Consider the following 17,339-nt stretch of genomic DNA (forward strand, 5'->3'; position numbering starts at 1 on the left):
GGTGGGCATGATAATCATACCTACCTCACAGAATTTGGAATTAATTAAAGTGAGAAATTAAGTAAAATTAGCATGAGCACTGAGTACAGAACCTGAGGTACGTAAATGATAAATGTTAAGCAGTTATTATTATCATTACCTGAGATTTTTATTTTTTGCTAAATAAGAAAGGTTTACACTTCAAAAGTATGTGCAGAGCAAAATAGTAACATAGTGACTACTTTTATTCCTCAAATGGTTTTTTGTTTAATTTCTCTCTGGCCTCTAATTCTAGATCTTGTTCTCAAAATTAATTTGATGGCTTTTTAACTTCACCTAGCTTTTCAGAGCCTTGGACTAACACCATAACTCTACATGGTGTTCACCCTTGATCTCTAAATATATTCTGCTTAAAGCAGGGCTAATCCATATACCACCTTTGTGTGAGTTATACAAAAGTACCCCTAAGCGTTAGCACTAACTATTAGGAAATGTTCTTCATATACTGATTTCATCAGAACAACAGATTTTATTGCTATGAGGGTGGCAACACTGGCTCATAAGTTCTCTCGTTTGAACCCTCATGATAGCTTGGGCCTGTGGATTTCTATTGCTTTGGCTTTTCCCTTTTCAAAAAAATTGTAAATATTCTAAAAAAGGCTTTTAAAAGATCAGAGATATCAGGGAGTTTCCTGATGACACAGTGTTATGATTCTGGGCTTTCGCTGCTGTGGCCTGAGTTCAGTCCCTGGTCAGGGAACGGAGATCCCTCAAGGCGTGCAGCATGGCCAATAAATAGATAAATCATACAGAATAAAGAATCTATAAGGTGATTGATAATATTATCTGTAAAAAGTCAGAGATAGCATATGCTTACACTACAATTTCCAATGCAAAAATGAGTTAAATCGATCATCCACCAGAAATAATTTTAACTCTTTCTTCGGACAGGGGCCCGTGGCGTATGTATTAACTCAGGAAACTGATGAATATTTGCTTTGGAATCCATTAACTGGACAGTGTCATAAGCAGTTTGACCCATTTTGTCCGTTACAAGGTGTAGATTGTTTGTTTGATGGTGAAAACGTAAGTGTATTGGGTGAGGAGGGAAGATCTTGAGTTCTCTCCTCAGGAGTCAAACTTGTGGCTCTCTACCCTGACTATACATTAGAATCATGTGGAAACACTGAAGAAACCGTAGATGTTTAGTTAGAATCCCTAGGGTGTGGGGCCAGGGAAATCTTCCATCCCCAAAGCGCCTTCAGGTGATTCCGTAGTGCCTCCGGGGCTGAGAACCAATGAGCAGGCTCGTGTTCACATGCCCCTGGAATTCTCTGCACCTCCTGCCTCAGAGCTGTCCTTGGTTTCTGCCACTTCACTGGGTAGAAAGACTGTAACCCACTATGGGCTTTGTACTCCCATGGGCCTACATTGATTCTGTGTTAATGTTTTAATAGGTCTGGTTTAATCTTCAGCAGAATAATTCACCAATGGCTGTGTATTTTGACTATTCAAAGGAAAGTTTCTGGAAACAGTTGCTTCCAAAAAATTATCAAGGAACAAAAACACAAAGCATTCAGGTAAATCACACTTTTCCAGGTGTGTCTCTATGAAAGTTACCATTGGTTCTGACCTTAGAGTTGTGATAGCTCTTGTTACATTTATATAGCTGACTGCTTATTGAATGGTTTAGCAATATCAATAAAAGCCAGTTTTCTCTGCCATCCAGCCTGACTTTGGGCTACGCTGGTCCTTTTCCTCTACTTGTAAAAGAAGAATTGGAAGAAGGCATCATCTTAATTGTGAATTTAGGTTTTAGAGTAAAATTTTTTAAGTGTTCATCATGAAACAGAAAATATAACGTCCAGATGGTGTAATAAGTTCTTACTTTGACCTTGCACTTCTACTACACATCCATGACAATAATAAAGTATAAAAATTGAAAAACAAAAGGCTTATCTGGGCTCTGAACCATGATGGGTATCTCGTGAATAGAAATAGGACAGAAACACCATCAGTGAACAGGGCCCAAAGAGGATGGGAGCAAAGTCTAAAAGTGAGTCATGAAATCCAGGGAACCAGAGCCAGTCTCAGTTTTTGAAGCCAGGACTGTGATGGCGCTTCCCTACGTTACTCCTCTTGAGAGAAGATGAGAAAGGTAAGCTGCAGACCTATTACCTGGAGCTCAGGAGTTATGAGACCTAAGTACAGATCAGAGCATTAGGAACCAATCTAACCACCAGACGACTTGGCCAGGGACTCTGTGGTGTGCTCAGTATCACTTTGGGAAGACACCCAAATTCCATTTCAACAGCCATTTCTGGATTGGCAGCCATGGTATATCAATGTGCAGGCAATTGCAAAATTCAAAAACCGGGAGCTATGACCCAGAGGAAGAAAGAGAGGGGGGATAAGGGAAAGAACAATGGAAAAATAGGAAGAAGATAATTCACAGAAGCAGAAACTCCAGAGCTCAGCCTCACTTGTACTGAGGGAAATATTATTTAAAACAAAACATGATTTCACATGTATAAGATTGGGAAACATTTTTTAAAGTGTGATCATATCAAATATTGGCAAACAGGCTGAGAAATAGTGGGAGTGTAAATTGCCATAAACTCTTTGAAAATCAATATGGTAAGGTTGCTAAAGTTGAAAAAGCTCAACCTTTGATCCTCCAATTTAGCTTCTAAGAATGTACCCTAGCACAGAGAGACTAGCACAACAATGGTCATTACTGAATTGCTTGAAATAGGAAAAAAAAAAAAAAGGAGACAATTTATCAACCAGAAAATGGGCACATAAGTTGTCAAGAACCCATACTATGAAATCTTATACGTGTGTATGTGTAAGTCACTCAGTCATGTCCGACTCTGTGACCCCATACGATATAGCCCACCAGGCTCCTCTGTCCATGGAATTCTCCAGGCAAGAATACTGGAGTGAAAAAAAAAAAAAAGAATACTGGAGTGGGTTGCCATTCCCTTCTCCAGGGGCTCTTCCTGACCCAGGGATCAAACCCAGGTCTCCTGCATTGCAAGCAGATTCTTTACTGTCTAAGCCACCAGGGAAACCCAAAATCTTCTATACAGCAATAAAAAAGAATATATGGAACTAATTTACTGTAGCTCTCAACTTGACTGTACATCCATGACATCAGAATCCCTGAGTGAAGAGCCCACACATTGGTGTTACTTAAAGCTCCCCAAGTGATTCCCGCAGTTGAGAACCACTGACCTAGAGCTGTTGTATCAACATGAGTGAACATAAAAAATGTAATGTTGAGCAAAGTAAAGAAGATGTGAAATGACAGATATATATGAAGTTTGAAAAATATGTTTATATATAGATATATAAGTGAAATTGCTAGTTGCTCAGTCATGTCCAACTCTTTGTGACCCAATGGACTGTAGCCCTGCCAGTTCCTCTGTCCATGGATTTCTCCAGGCAAGAATACTGGAGTGGGTTACCATTTCCTATTCCAGGTGGTCTTTCCAACCCAGCTATCGAACTAGTGTTTTCTGCTTGGCAGGCAGAAAGAATACCATCTGAACCATCAGGGAAGCCCACAGATACGTAGTGATAGTATAAAAGCTAGCATGAGAATGATAAACATCAAATTTAGGGTAAAGATTACCTTTAGAGAGAGAAAAAAGGGAAATGAGATCAGGGAGCAGTATATAGAGTACTTTAAGTCTATCAGTAATGTTTTACATCTTTAAAAAAAAATTTATTTATTTGGCTGTGCATGTGGGATCTAGTTCCCTGGCCAAGGATCAATCCCATCCTCCCTGTGTTGGGAGGGCAGAGTCTTAGCCACTGGATCACCAAGGAAGTTCCTACATCTTTTTGAAAAATCTAAAACAAATAGAGGACTGGTCATAGCAAACACCCTTTTCCAACAACACAAGAGAAGACTCTACACATGGACATCACCAGATGGTCAACACCAAAATCAGATTGATTATATTTTCTGCAGCCAAAGATGGAGAAGCTCTATACAGTCAACAAAAACAAGACCAGGAGCTGACTGTGGCTCAGATCATGAACTCCTTATTACCAAATTCAGACTTAAAGAAAGTAGGGAAAACCGCTAGACCATTCAGGTATGACTTGAATCAAATCCCTTATGATTATACAATGGAAGTGAGAAATAGATTTAAGGGCCTAGATCTGATGGATAGAGTGCCTGATGAACTATGGAATGAGGTTTGTGACACTGTACAGGAGACAGGGATCAAGACCATCCCCATGGAAAAGAAATGCAAAAAAGCAAAATGGCTGTCTGGGGAGGCCTTACATATAGCTGGGAAAAGGAGAGAGGCAAAAAGCAAAGGAGAAAAGGAAAGATATAAGCATCTGAATGCAGAGTTCCAAAGAATAGCAAGAAGAGATAAGAAAGCCTTCTTCAGCGATCAATGCAAAAAAATCGAGGAAAACAACAGAATGGGAAAGACTAGAGATCTCTTCAAGAAAATTAGAGATACCAAGGGAACATTTCATGCAAAGATGGGCTTGATAAAGGACAGAAATGGTCTGGACCTAACAGAAGCAGAAGATATTAAGAAGAGGTGGCAAGAATACACAGAAGAACTGTACAAAAAATAACTTCATGACCAAGATAATCACGATGGTGTGATCACTCATCTAGAGCCAGACATCCTGGAATGTGAAGTCAAGTGGGCCTTAGAAAGCATCACTATGAACAAAGCTAGTGGAGGTGATGGAATTCCAGTTAAGCTATTTCAAATCCTGAAAGATGATGCTGTGAAAGTGCTGCACTCAATATGCCAACAAATTTGGAAAACTCAACAGTGGCCACAGGACTGGAAAAGGTCAGTTTTCATTCCAATCCCAAAGAAAGGCAATGCCAAAGAATGCTCAAACTACCGCACAATTGCGCTCATCTCACATGCTAGTAAAGTAATGTTCAAAATTCTCCAAGCCAGGCTTCAGCAATATGTGAACTTCCTGATGTTCAAGGTGGTTTTAGAAAAGGCAGAGGAACCAGAGATCAAATTGCCAACATCTGCTGGATCATGGAAAAAGCAAGAGAGTTCCAGAAAAACATCTGTTTCTGCTTTATTGACTATACCAAAGCCTTTGACTGTGTGGATCACAAGAAACTGTGGAAAATTCTGAAAGAGATGGGAATACCAGACCACCTGACCTGCCTCTTGAGAAATCTGTATGCAGGTCAGGAAGCAACAGTTAGAAGTGGACATGGAACAACAGACTGGTTCCAAATAGGAAAAGGAGTACATCAAGGCTGTATATTGTCACCCTGCTTATTTAACTTCTATGCAGAGTACATCATGAGAAATGCTGGGCTGGAAGAAACACAAGCTGGAATCAAGATTGCCGGGAGAAATATCAATCACCTCAGATATCCAGATGACACCACCCTTATGGCAGAAAGTGAAGAGGAACTAAAAAGCCTCTTGATGAAAGTGAAAGAGGAGAGTGAAAAAGTTGGCTTAAAGCTCAACATTCAGAAAACGAAGATCATGGCATCCGGTCCCATCACTTCATGGGAAATAGACGGGGAAACAGTGGAAACAGTGTCAGACTTTATTTTGGGGGGCTCCAAAATCACCGCAGATGGTGACTGCAGCCATGAAATTAAAAGACGCTTACTCCTTGGAAGAAAAGTTACGACCAACCTAGATAGCATATTCAAAAGCAGGGACATTACTTTGCCGACTAAGGTCTGTCTAGTCAAGGCTATGGTTTTTCCTGTGGTCATGTATGGATGTGAGAGTTGGACTGTGAAGAAGGCTGAGCGCCGAAGAATTGATGCTTTTGAACTGTGGTGTTGGAGAAGACTCTTGAGAGTCCCTTGGACTGCAAGGAGATCCAACCAGTCCATTCTGAAGGAGATCAGCCCTGGGATTTCTTTGGAGGAAATGATGCTGAGGCTGAAACTCCAGTACTTTGGCCACCTCATGCGAAGATTTAACTCATTGGAAAAGACTCTGATGCTGGGAGGGATTGGGGGCAGGAGGAGAAGGGGACGACAGGGGATGAGATGGCTGGATGGCATCGCTTACTCGATGGACATGAATCTGAGTGAACTTCGGGAGTTGGTGATGAACAGGGAGGCCTGGCGTGCTGCGATTCATGGGGTTGCAAAGAGTCGGACATGACTTTGCAGTCCGCGGGGGTGCAAAGAGTTGGACAAAACTGAGCAACTGAACAGCAACTGTGTTTTTGGAGCTTGTGTTCTAGAGGAGGGAACAGAAGGAAAAAGCGCTTGGAGTAGAGAGAGAGAAATACCACTAAGAAGAAACGAATGTGCTTTGGGGAGCACACAGCAGGAAACATGAGGGGAAGGGGAGCTTCAGGGGCTTCCTGGGGAAAAAAGTGATGTCCAGCAGTACAGTGGAGAGGGGTGAGCAGCAGGAGCTGGTCTAGATGAAGATTAGTGAAGAGAGTAGTCCCAGCACAAAGCAGAAACAGCAGGCTTGAAGACCTGCTGTTTGTGTGTTAGTCGCTTAGTCATGTCTGACTCTTTGCAACCCTATGGACTGTAGTCTGCCAGGCTCCTCTGTCCATGGGATTCTCCAGGCAAGGATACTGGAGTGGGTTGCCATGACCTTCTCCAGGGGATCTTCCCGACCCAAGGATCGAACTCAGGTCTACTGCACTGCAGGCAGATGAAGACCTGCAGGGCCAAGTGTCTGTCACAGAGCTGAAAGGCCAGCTTGGCTGCTACCAGAGGGTGAGTGGAGGTGAGCTGTGGTCCGGGTCAGGATTTGGGCATTTATTCTTCATTCAGCATCACCAAGGAAAGGGCTGCCGTTATCAAAATCGTATTTTTAAAAGCCACTCTGACTGAGAGTGGAAACTAAACCTTTTGTCAAGTTGAGTAATTAAACAGAAAACTCATAGTTGCATTTGACTTTCATCTTTACTGATTTCTTCCCTGTGGGTCAGTGGCCCTTGATCTTCTGCCTTGTCACACACATAACAGAATAAACCACCATTTGTAGTGAATGCTGTTTTTTTTTCCTGTTAATCACAATTGAGAACATAAATTTGTGAGAGAGAAATGGAGTTACAGGGAAGTCCTCTTCAAGTTTCAAAGGTTATGAATTCCCTGAAAGGGGCCTTTGCCAAATGGGAAATAAACTAACACTCCATAAACGTATTGGGTCAACATAACCCAGGCCTCTTTTTCAGGCCTGAAGGTGGTCTAACTAATCCACAGGAGTTGCCAGGTTAGGGGCACAGGGCAGTATTTTGGAGGAGCAGACAGTAATTGAGGACAGCAGTCAGGATTTGTTTTACCTGCCCTGTCTGCAATAGTTGGTGACCTCTGCAAGATGATGCTGGGTTTTAAGCTTTACTTTCTCCAGTATCTCGTCTTCTGCCATGTTCTACTCTGGGCAAATTCACTGTGTCTGAGCATATTCTCTAATCTAGTGGTTCTCCAACCATGGCAGGCATCGTAACCCTCTGGAGGGCTTGTTAGAAAGCAGTGTGCTAGGCTGTACCCTCAGAGAAGGCGATGGCACCCCACTCCAGTACTCTTGCCTGGAAAATCCCATGGACAGAGGAGCCTGGTAGGCTGTAGTCCATGGGGTCGCGAAGAGTCGGACACGACTGAGCGACTTCACTTTCACTTTTCACTTTCATGCATTGGAGAAGGAAATGGCAACACACTCCAGTGTTCTTGCCTGGAGAATCCCAGGGACGGGGGAGCCTGGTGGGCTGCTGTCTCTGGGGTCATACAGAGTCGGACACGACTGAAGTGACTTAGCAGCAGCAGCAGGCTGTACTCTCATAGTTTCTGAGTCAGTAGGTCTGAGGCTGCTGACTCAGCAACATTTTGCTGCGGGGGCATCCCATTTTGGGAGCCACTGACTTAGATCAGGACATGATAGACTGACCCTCCTCAAATCACCCCCGAAATTTTCTGAGACCTGGAGTCCTAGCAAATGTTTCCTCCCTTACACTCATGAGGGGGAAGCATCTGTCCCTGTCTCTACAGAGCCTCTATTTCTCAGCTCATAAATATTCAACATAAAGACTCTAAACCCAGTCCCACTCCTCCATTCTTGTCTATGTGAGCCCTGCAGGGTGTTTGGGTAGGAGGGAGGGGGTTGGAGAAGTCTGCTCCTTGTCCCAGAAAATCCAGCTCAGCGGAGCAACATGGGGAAACACAGTAGAGCCTTGCTCTCTGCTGTTGCTGGGGTGCCTGAAGCCAAGACTTCAAGACAGCAGAGACTGAAATGGGCGCTGTGTGTATGCTTGCATGTCTGCGCATGCACATCTGGGAACGTGGAGGCCTGGCTCCTGCCTGCTGAAAGAAGCAAAGGAGGAGGATGATCAACCATGTTAGAAGAGTAATATCTGGCCTTATTGAGCAATATGTTTCAGGCTTTACATGTATGACTTTATTTTAAAATCTTTGCATGACCCCAGGGAAGTAGATGCTCTTATTGTCCCTCTTTAAAAGATGTGGTAACCAAGACTCAAAGCGGTTAAGTAATTTCTCCAAGGTCACAGTTAATAAGCGGATGAGACCAGTATAGCTTACAAAGATTGTCTGATGGAATGAATAAGTATGCCAGGTTCTTATTTGAATAAACAAACAGTAGAGCTGTCTCATGAGAAATATCTTTCGTAAATCCATTTCCTGTTCCCTGCCCTGGTGAAGTAGTATTAAAATCAAAGGAAACACTGTGATCTGTGTTAGCTTTGTGCCCCTATTATTGAGTGTTTCTGCCACATGAGACAGGTTTAGGTTGCCCCTCCCCATTATGATCAGCACTCCAAGGGGTGACTGATATCAAGATGGCCTCCCTAGAATCTTTTCTCACTTTCAGTTTTCTGTATTTCAGCCTGAAGAAATAATTTATTCTGATACTAATAAGAGCATGGTAGAAGATCTAAAGAACAGGTATGATCTCTATTTGTATGCTATGATTATCATGTTTTCTCCCTAATCTCCCATTCAGCCACCCTTCAATTCTGTAACCCAGTCTCTCAAAATACCTATTAGACTCAGCAACAGAAGCATGAAATGGAGATTTACTAGTTCCATTGAGTTGTCTGCCTCTTGGCCCTTGCATAAAAAAATCAGCCCCTCTGCTATCCACAATACTCCTTGAAAAAACATGCCAAGTTAAATACAGTTGCATCTGGACAACACTGTGGGCTGCTATTGGGAAGTTCTCAACACACACCTGTTGAGCCTTATACTAATAATCAATAGCTAACACTTCTTGAAAGAACAACAGGGTGTGGTAAAAAATCCGAGCTGGGTAGTAGAAATATCAGTACTGTCCCTGGTACTGATACGTACCCTCATATACGTACTCCACACACACAAACACACACACACACCCTGAGGAGTTGCTCAGTCAAGCCCAAAGTGTCACAGCCTTTGCAGCAGACCTTGCTCCTACTCCATATATGTCAGAAGCTTCTAGACCTGACTACTTCCAGTGACTCATGCTGACACAGCAGGCTGGCATGTAAGCTGCTACCAACTAATCAAAACTGAAAAGGACGAAAAGCATTTTGCCACTCCCTTTTCTCACTAGCACATGACCCCCACCTCTTACTCCCATTCTTCTTCCCCAGCTCTTAACCAAAAAAAAAAAAAAAAGGAAGAAATGCACTAGGGAAATTGTCTCCAACTTTTAGTTTTCATCAGAATTGCTTCTGGAACTAAATATAGGTGCCAGAGTCCAGGATCAGATCTGTTGAGCCACTATCTGGAGGATAGTGAAGTATTTTGATAGAGTCCTACGGGTGATTCTGGTGTGTAGCCGTGACTGAGACTCTCTGCAAACTCAATACTATATTAGACTCAGCCAAAAGCAGAGGCTCAACACACAATAATCCTCTGCAGAGGAAAGGCTTCCCACCAACCAGCTCAACTGGGCTTCACTTTCTCCCTCCCTGGAACAGTTCCTCAGCAGGCACTGTTTCAGAGGCGGGGTAGATAGGTGAAACTCCCTGCCAGCATAGAGCATACATTTGGGGGAAATGATCAGATCAGGAGAAACTGATCATCATACTGATCAGTCCAGTGTCTCATTTCCTCCCAATTCCACTTGCTGGATTAACTGATCTACTAACCCCATTCCTACTAACATTACCTCAGATAAGATACCTGGATTTTTATAGAGCATTTCTTGGAAACAAGACATCTTATGTCAGAGGAGGCTCTTGGAGAACAAGAATGCCAACCCAGCAAATCACACCTAGTAGGCAGCTGTCTACACACAGGGAACTGGAAGAAAGAAGTGCCTTTGAGAACTAAGTGCTGGCTACCCCAGGAAGCATCTTGCTTCCTCAAGCCAAGCAAGAGCCTGATCTCTCTCAAACCAGATTAATATGGTTGATGGCAGATATCACTCACCACAGAGGTCTGGTTTTCTCTTACATCAAAAATGTATCATTTTTGAAAATTGTGAATGACTACATATTTTTAAAATTTATTGTTTTTATTTGGCTGTGTGGGGTCCTAGTTGCACTGTGAGTTGGGTCATGTGGGGTCTTTGGTTGCAGCTCATGGCCTCTCTAGTTGTAGCACACGGGCTCCAGAGCGCTTGGGCATTTTACTCAGTGGGGGGTCTTAGTTCCTTGACCAGGGATTGAACCTGCATCCCTTGCATTACAAGGTAGATTCTTAATCACTGGACCACCAGGGAAATCCCCACAAAGTATCATTCTCATACTTGAGTAAATGCGACAAAACTTTTTTTTCACATTTATTAAATGAGTTGCATTTTATCATAAAATGACCTTTGCATTCTTACTAATGCAAGAAATCCCCAGGGAATTACCCCAAAGTATTATTCTCATACTTGAGTAAATGTAACAAAACTTTTTTCACATTTATTAAATGAGTCGTAATTTATCATAAAATGATCTTTGCATTCTTACCTTAGGATTGAAAGAACTCTGAAGTGTAAAATAATGGAATGGCGGCCTAAACAGCCAACACGTTGGAATAGACAGTGTACTTTCATTTTACGACAGATTCTTCCTAAGTTAGAACTTGGTACTGGAAGCTTTGTTTCATCTGAAGAAGAGAGTGAATTTGAAAGACTACTACAATTTTATTGGGTTTGTATATGATTTAATGCATTAATGACATTTGTTTTATCTATGATGTTAATTGCCAGATGATAGTAATCTTAAAAACCCCTGAGATATCTTTTATCTTAATCTCATTGGGCTTCCCTTGTAGCTCAGCTGCAATGAGGGAGGCCTGGGTTCGATCCCTGGGTTGGGAAGATCCCATGGATCTGATAGGAAAGGCTACCCACTCCAGTATTCTGGACTGGAGAATTCCATGGACTGTATAGCCCATGGGGTCCCAAAGAGTCGGGCACAACTGAGCAACTTTCACTTCAAATCCACTTATGTTTAGACCAAGACTTTTCAAATGTAGTGAATAACTAGTACTGTGACCAGATTGCATGACATTTTCTTGGAATCGGTTTTATGATACACAAACCACAGACTTTGGAAAGAGATGCCCAAAAGGAAATGACTTGCAACTAAGAAACTAAGAAATGATCTCTAGATGGTAGTAATAGGATGGATTCTCTGTCCTTGGTTCTGGGCAAGAGGACTTCAGGTAAGCTTTAATTACCTTCCATAAGCAAATTATTCTCAAATTTATACATCATAGCCTGGACTTCTGTTTTAACCTCCTCTCGTATATTCACCAGCACATTTGACATCATCCTGGATGGTAAAAAGGCCTATCAAACTCAAGTCCATAATCAAACATGGCAGGCATTTGGTGTATTTTAAAGTCCCTCTTTTCTTCCCCTGAATTCTGAGAATCCTCTCACCTCCTCTTGCCTATGAATTGTTGCGTAGTTTTTGGAAGCCCCAGCCTCCCAAGAGTGATATTCCTTCCCCCTTCCATCCTGTAGATCAGAAAATGCCCCCTAGAGAAAGCCTTGGGAAGAGGAAAGGAAGCTATCTGTTGAAAGTTGATACTTAGGCTGCCAGGGAGGGGTCTGCAGGCACTATTCATGAATAGGGAGGTAGTTGTTTTGTTTTGCTTTCTTTTTAATTGAATTAGGGGGTAAATAGATAAGCAAAGTATTGTTAAGTATAAGCCAAGGTTTTAAACTTAGAGTTCCTTTGCAAAATTACCTGCTGTTTAATAACACAGATTCATAAATCTAGACTGAATCCTGTGGCTTGGGTTCAAATCCTGGCTCAACCACTCACTAACTTTGACCAAATTACCCAACTTTTCTATACGTTCTTACCCCATTGCACAAGATAAACAAGGATAAAACTAGTTAGCTATTTTGTGGTTGTGGTGAGGATTAGGTGAGTTGCTTAACCATAGCACCCAACACTTACTAAATGTTAACTACTGTTTGTATTCCATGTGGCAATCTGTGCCATTCACTTGGGGTCATGACAGTAAATGAGACAGACAACGTCTTGAGCATTCAGAGAGACAATGGGCTTGTTAGATCAGAAAACATGTAATTGCAGTGTAATTTATTAAGCTAAGGAAGGATAGTGTACTATGCAGTCACAAGGGAGGAGCACGTGAAGAGATTTAAAGATCAGAAAAGTAAGCAATCTGAGGCTTGAAAGCAGCTTATGGTTGTCCTTTGTAAATTCTTTAATAGATAATTTTACATGAGACCCATGTCCCATATCCTTTAATCCTGTCATCGGAGGAAATGAAAGTCCCTCAGTCATGTCCAGCACTTTGCCACCCCATGGACTATACTGTCCATGGAATTCTCCAGGCCAGAATACTGGACTGAGTAGCTGTTCCCTTCTCCAGGGACTCTTCCCAACCCAGGAATTGAACCCAGGTCTCCCCCATTGTAGGTGTATTCTTTACTAGCTGAGCCACAAGGGAAGCCCAATCCTGCCATAGATATTAATAAATATAAAGTAAATCAATGTGAAATAAATTCTTCCAAAATGCTCTTTCAAATCATTTATATGACAAAGAATTTTCCTTCTTGGCAGTTTGCCATTGCAGAAAAAGTGCAAGTATGTGGAATGTTAAATGTGTAGACTCTGGCATTAGACAGACCTGGCTCGCTGCTCTCTCTATAAAGTGGGGTTATAGCAAAACCTGCCTCAAAGGGTTGTTTGAGGGTTAATTATATATGTGGAGTATTTAGCACTGTGCCTAGAACATAGTACATGCTCAGTCACTTCAGTTGTGTCTGACTCTGTGTGACCCTATGAACTGGAGCCTGCCAGGCTCCTCTGCATGGGATTCTCCAAGGCAAGAACACTGGAGTGGGTTGCCATACCCTCCTCCAAGGGATTTTCCCAGCCCAGGGATAGAACCTGTGGTGTCTCCTGTGTCTTCTGCATCACAGGCAAAGTCTTTACCGCTGAGCCAACCAGGAAGTCCCCTAGAACTTGGTAAACACCCACAAAATGATAACTATTATTATTATTTTATGACTTCCATTTCTTTGAGGCTTCTGTAATCTCTTTTCACACAGTAATTCCCAACCACCTATATGATTGTAATGTGGGTTTATGTATTATTGTCTTTGGTCCAGGTCACAGGATTTCCTATCCAGATGCCATACACTGATGTACAGTCAGTTATTGATGCTGTGTATCAAACTGGAATTCATTCTTCTGAATTTCCACAGACAGAATTTGCTCTAGCTGTGTACATTCACCCCTACCCAAACAACATATTATCTGTGTGGGTCTATTTGGCTTCATTAGCTCGACATCAGTGAAAAGGAAAAAGATAGAAGAAGATGGTACATGGGCCCCCAACCAGGAGACAGACTTTTCTGGTGCTTGGGATTTTTCTGTTTATCTTCAAGTCCAGACAAGCGTGAGCCCAATTTTTGGCTCACTTATAGAGTAGGGGACAAGACTCACTGCCTGAGTTTCTGGGGACAAGTATAAATGACCTCCTCATCAGAGACCACATCAAGGAGGACCCTTCGGAAAGTCTGGCACCTGGGGTCACTGTCTACAGTAGGTTTATTCTGGGAAAGAAGCAATTCTGGCCTCTCTCTAAAGCCAGTGTTGCTCTAATTGGGGGGCCCCACCAGCTCCATCAAAATCACTTGGAAAGCCCTATTGAAAATGCAAGTTCCCACATCCTATCCAGGACCTACTGAATCAGGATCTCTGAGAGTACAGCTCCAGAACCTACGTTATTTAAAACAAGCTTCCCAGGCAACTCTCAACCAGTTAAGAATGAGAACCCTGCCTTACAGAATGCTATCATTACTAAAGTGAGGCTGATAACTTTGATGATGGTTCTGATGGAATTCCAGGCAGGAGTTATTCAAATAGAAACCCATGAGGTAAAAGATTATTTCACTGGTTAAGAATAAGAAGGAAATATGCCATGTTGGGTTAAGGACAGCTTCCGGGGGCTTCTTCAAAGTTTTCTCTTTATGTACTACTGACCTAACGTCATTTCACCTCCAGGTATTTAGAAGGGACTCTCAGGAAACACTACCTAAATTCTTTCCTAATTCTGTGAGAAAGGGAGATAAAAGTCTTACCCGAATTTCAGAGTCCTCTTTATCTTAATGAGGAGCTCCCCATTCTGCCTCTGGCACTTTCTGCTGCTTTTCTTTTACAATGGTGCCCCAAAGAGACCCATCCAGGGCCTCGAGAAAGAGCGGATAGGGATCTAAGTAGAAAACACTGTACTTTATTGTATTTGTTTTGTACTTCATTGAGAAAAGTGTTCAAATAGTTTATGTAAATGTTACATAACAACTTATTTTTTAATCAAAGGATAGATTTCCAAAGGTTTATGAGAGAAATTTTATGAGGTTAAAGTAGGAAAAAGAAGATTCACTTCTCCCACTGTAGCAGCACTGGGGCCCCTTGAATCACTCTCAGAGAAGCAGAGAGCAAACCCCCAAGTTCATCCTCAGGGAACCCTCAGCCTAGATCCCCTCTCCCAATATGCCTGCAGAGGCCAGAGAAGACCTCATTTATTTGCAGGATGTTAGTCTCAGACCAAACTCAAGATGACTAGAGAAAAAGGGTATGTAGGTAAAGAGAATGTTTTTTCTGCAAGGTTAAAACTTCGTTATGTATGTCTTCTGGCATGCATCAGAAAATGATCAGAATTGTTTTTATTTGAATGTTTGTGTTTAAATGCTGTAGGAGGTTTTGTTATTAACAAGTTTCCCACATCAACTGGGGTAGCACAAAATGATATCTATGGAAAGACAAGTTTGCCAAATAAAGGCTGAACTCATGCGATTCATTTCTGTGCCATACTGAATGTTTACATAGCTATTTTGTTAATTTGGTTGTGGTTTTAGAATTGATAGACCACTGAAGAGTAAGGTGGAAAATGTTCATAGGCAAGTGTGCATTATATTCTGTATTGCATTCATTTTGAAATAGGTGTATGTGTTTTTCAACTAAAAATTTTTCCTAAAAATTATATGATTGTAATGAACCATGTTTTTTTATTTGACTGTTTTAAAAGTACATGATATTAGATGTAATGTATAATTTTAAATCTTTTTGTTGTTCAGTCACTCAGTTGTGTCTGACTCTTTGCAACCTCATCCACAAATAATTACAAAGCATCCATTATGTACCAGACACTTCAGTATGTGCTAGAGGACAGTGTGAAGACATTCTTACAAGGAAAATAGATCATAAGCAAATAAACAGTAAGTAGGTGAGATAATTCCAGGGTATAATGAGTGCTATAAAGTAAAGAAAAATGTTGGTGTAATGGAGAAGGACTTTGATGGGGATGGAGGGTATAAGCAGAGTAGTGGGAGAAGGCATCTCCACAGAGATAATGTTTTGAGCTGAGATTTAAAAGATGATTTATCAATTAGAATTGCATTCAGTTGCAAGGAACAGAAACCTAATCACAGTAACAGAATCAAATAGGGATTACAGCACCATCAAATGCAAAGGAAGCAGCCCAGTTCTAGCACAATAGCTTTGTGATGTCAGAAGTACATTAGCCTTCATCCATCTTTGCCACCATCTCTAAGGAACCTTCTGTCTTCTTCCTCAGTGGCTCTCAAACTTCAGCATGCAGAAGAATCACCTGAAGAGTTTGTTGAAACACACTTCTCTGGGCCTGACCTTCAGAGTTACTGATTCCCCGAGATCTGGAGTGGGGCCTGAGAATTTGCATTTCTAACAAGTTCCCAGGTGATACTGAGTCTGCTGACCCAGGAACCACAGAGGCTCTAACCTTACAGTCATTTCATTAAGAAAACGCAGACAGGGAGGGAGGAGGTAGAAGAGGCAGCTGGTTTAGCTCTTTTAAAAAGTTTTCTAGGAGACTGTGCCCATTAACTTCTACTTACATCCCATTGGCCAAAATTGCATCACTCCTAGCCACAAAAGAGGCTGGAGATCAAGTATTTTAAATAGACCCATTTCTCTCCCAATAAAATCAGTGTTCTCGTGGTGAGGAAGAGGGGAGGATGGCTATTGGATTAGGCATCTGTGGCTTCCATAGTTAAGAGGAAGCCAATCATGCAAAGACTTTTAGCAAAAGCATTTCAGGCAGAGGAGACGACCTATGATTACAAAGCCCTCCAGTCCAGAAAAAGACTCACATGGAGAAGAAGGAGTAGTAGCCCATAAGGCTGGAGAGGCAGACAAGGACCAGGTCACATAGGTCATGGTAAAGAGTTCATATTTTACTCAAAGTGCAATAACAAATCAATTAAGTAACAGAATAAAGTAGTAGTTTTTCTTTTTTATATTTGAGAATATAAGCCCCGTTCAGATGCAGTGCCAGGTCCCAGCTCTGTTTTCCACAACTGCCCACTCGCCTTAGTACAAGCAGCCTTCTACGGGTAGCTGCACTACGGGTAGAGGTGCCAGAGCGGGCGCTTGGCATGCTAAGGTGGTCATGAGAAACTGACCAGGGTCCTGGATAGTTTCAATCTGCCTCCTTCGCCATTTCCAGTAGTAAACAGCATGGGCGCACTTTTCTCAAGCAGAGTCTAGGTTTCTTAAAGCCCTCCTGTTAGTCCACTGGTTTTCAAACCAGCTAACGAGACTCTTCCTGGTGTCAGACCCAAGGACTGTGTTGCCCAATATGTGGTTCAATCTGTTTCCTCCACAGGGAAGCTCTCTCTCTCTCTCAGCCCATGTAATCCCCTGCTTTTCTGTGTCCCCTCCTAGAGGGACAGGTCCTGATTCTCTTCACTTCTTACCTAACTGAGTAGGGACCCTTCTTTACAGCCTTGATTGTATACGAGACTTTCTGACACTCTTCAGGTGTTTTCAATGAGATTGCCCCACAGGTCAATGTATTTTCAATGTGTACATAAGGGGAGGTGAGCTCGTTGTCCTTCTATTACACCATCTTAACCTCAGGCCACCTTGATATGCTTTTAACTTAAAACATTTACACC

General features: G+C 42.1%; 1 protein-coding gene across 1 annotated transcript in view; it reads left to right on the plus strand.

Moving 5' to 3' along the window:
• The window catches only part of CC2D2B (coiled-coil and C2 domain containing 2B), a 206,286-nt gene extending 191,084 nt beyond the window's left edge, over positions 1 to 15,202 (plus strand). Inside the window, exons 31-35 of the mRNA XM_069568154.1 lie at positions 931 to 1,065; positions 1,437 to 1,559; positions 8,826 to 8,884; positions 10,887 to 11,064; positions 13,509 to 15,202. Of these exons, the coding sequence (XP_069424255.1) occupies positions 931 to 1,065; positions 1,437 to 1,559; positions 8,826 to 8,884; positions 10,887 to 11,064; positions 13,509 to 13,697 (684 nt within the window). The 3' untranslated portion in view covers positions 13,698 to 15,202. The remainder of the gene's footprint in view (positions 1 to 930; positions 1,066 to 1,436; positions 1,560 to 8,825; positions 8,885 to 10,886; positions 11,065 to 13,508) is intronic.
• Positions 15,203 to 17,339: the final 2,137 nt, after the last annotated feature.

Source organism: Ovis canadensis, chromosome 22 (assembly GCF_042477335.2).
Source record: "Ovis canadensis isolate MfBH-ARS-UI-01 breed Bighorn chromosome 22, ARS-UI_OviCan_v2, whole genome shotgun sequence".
Lineage (NCBI taxonomy): Eukaryota > Metazoa > Chordata > Mammalia > Artiodactyla > Bovidae > Ovis > Ovis canadensis.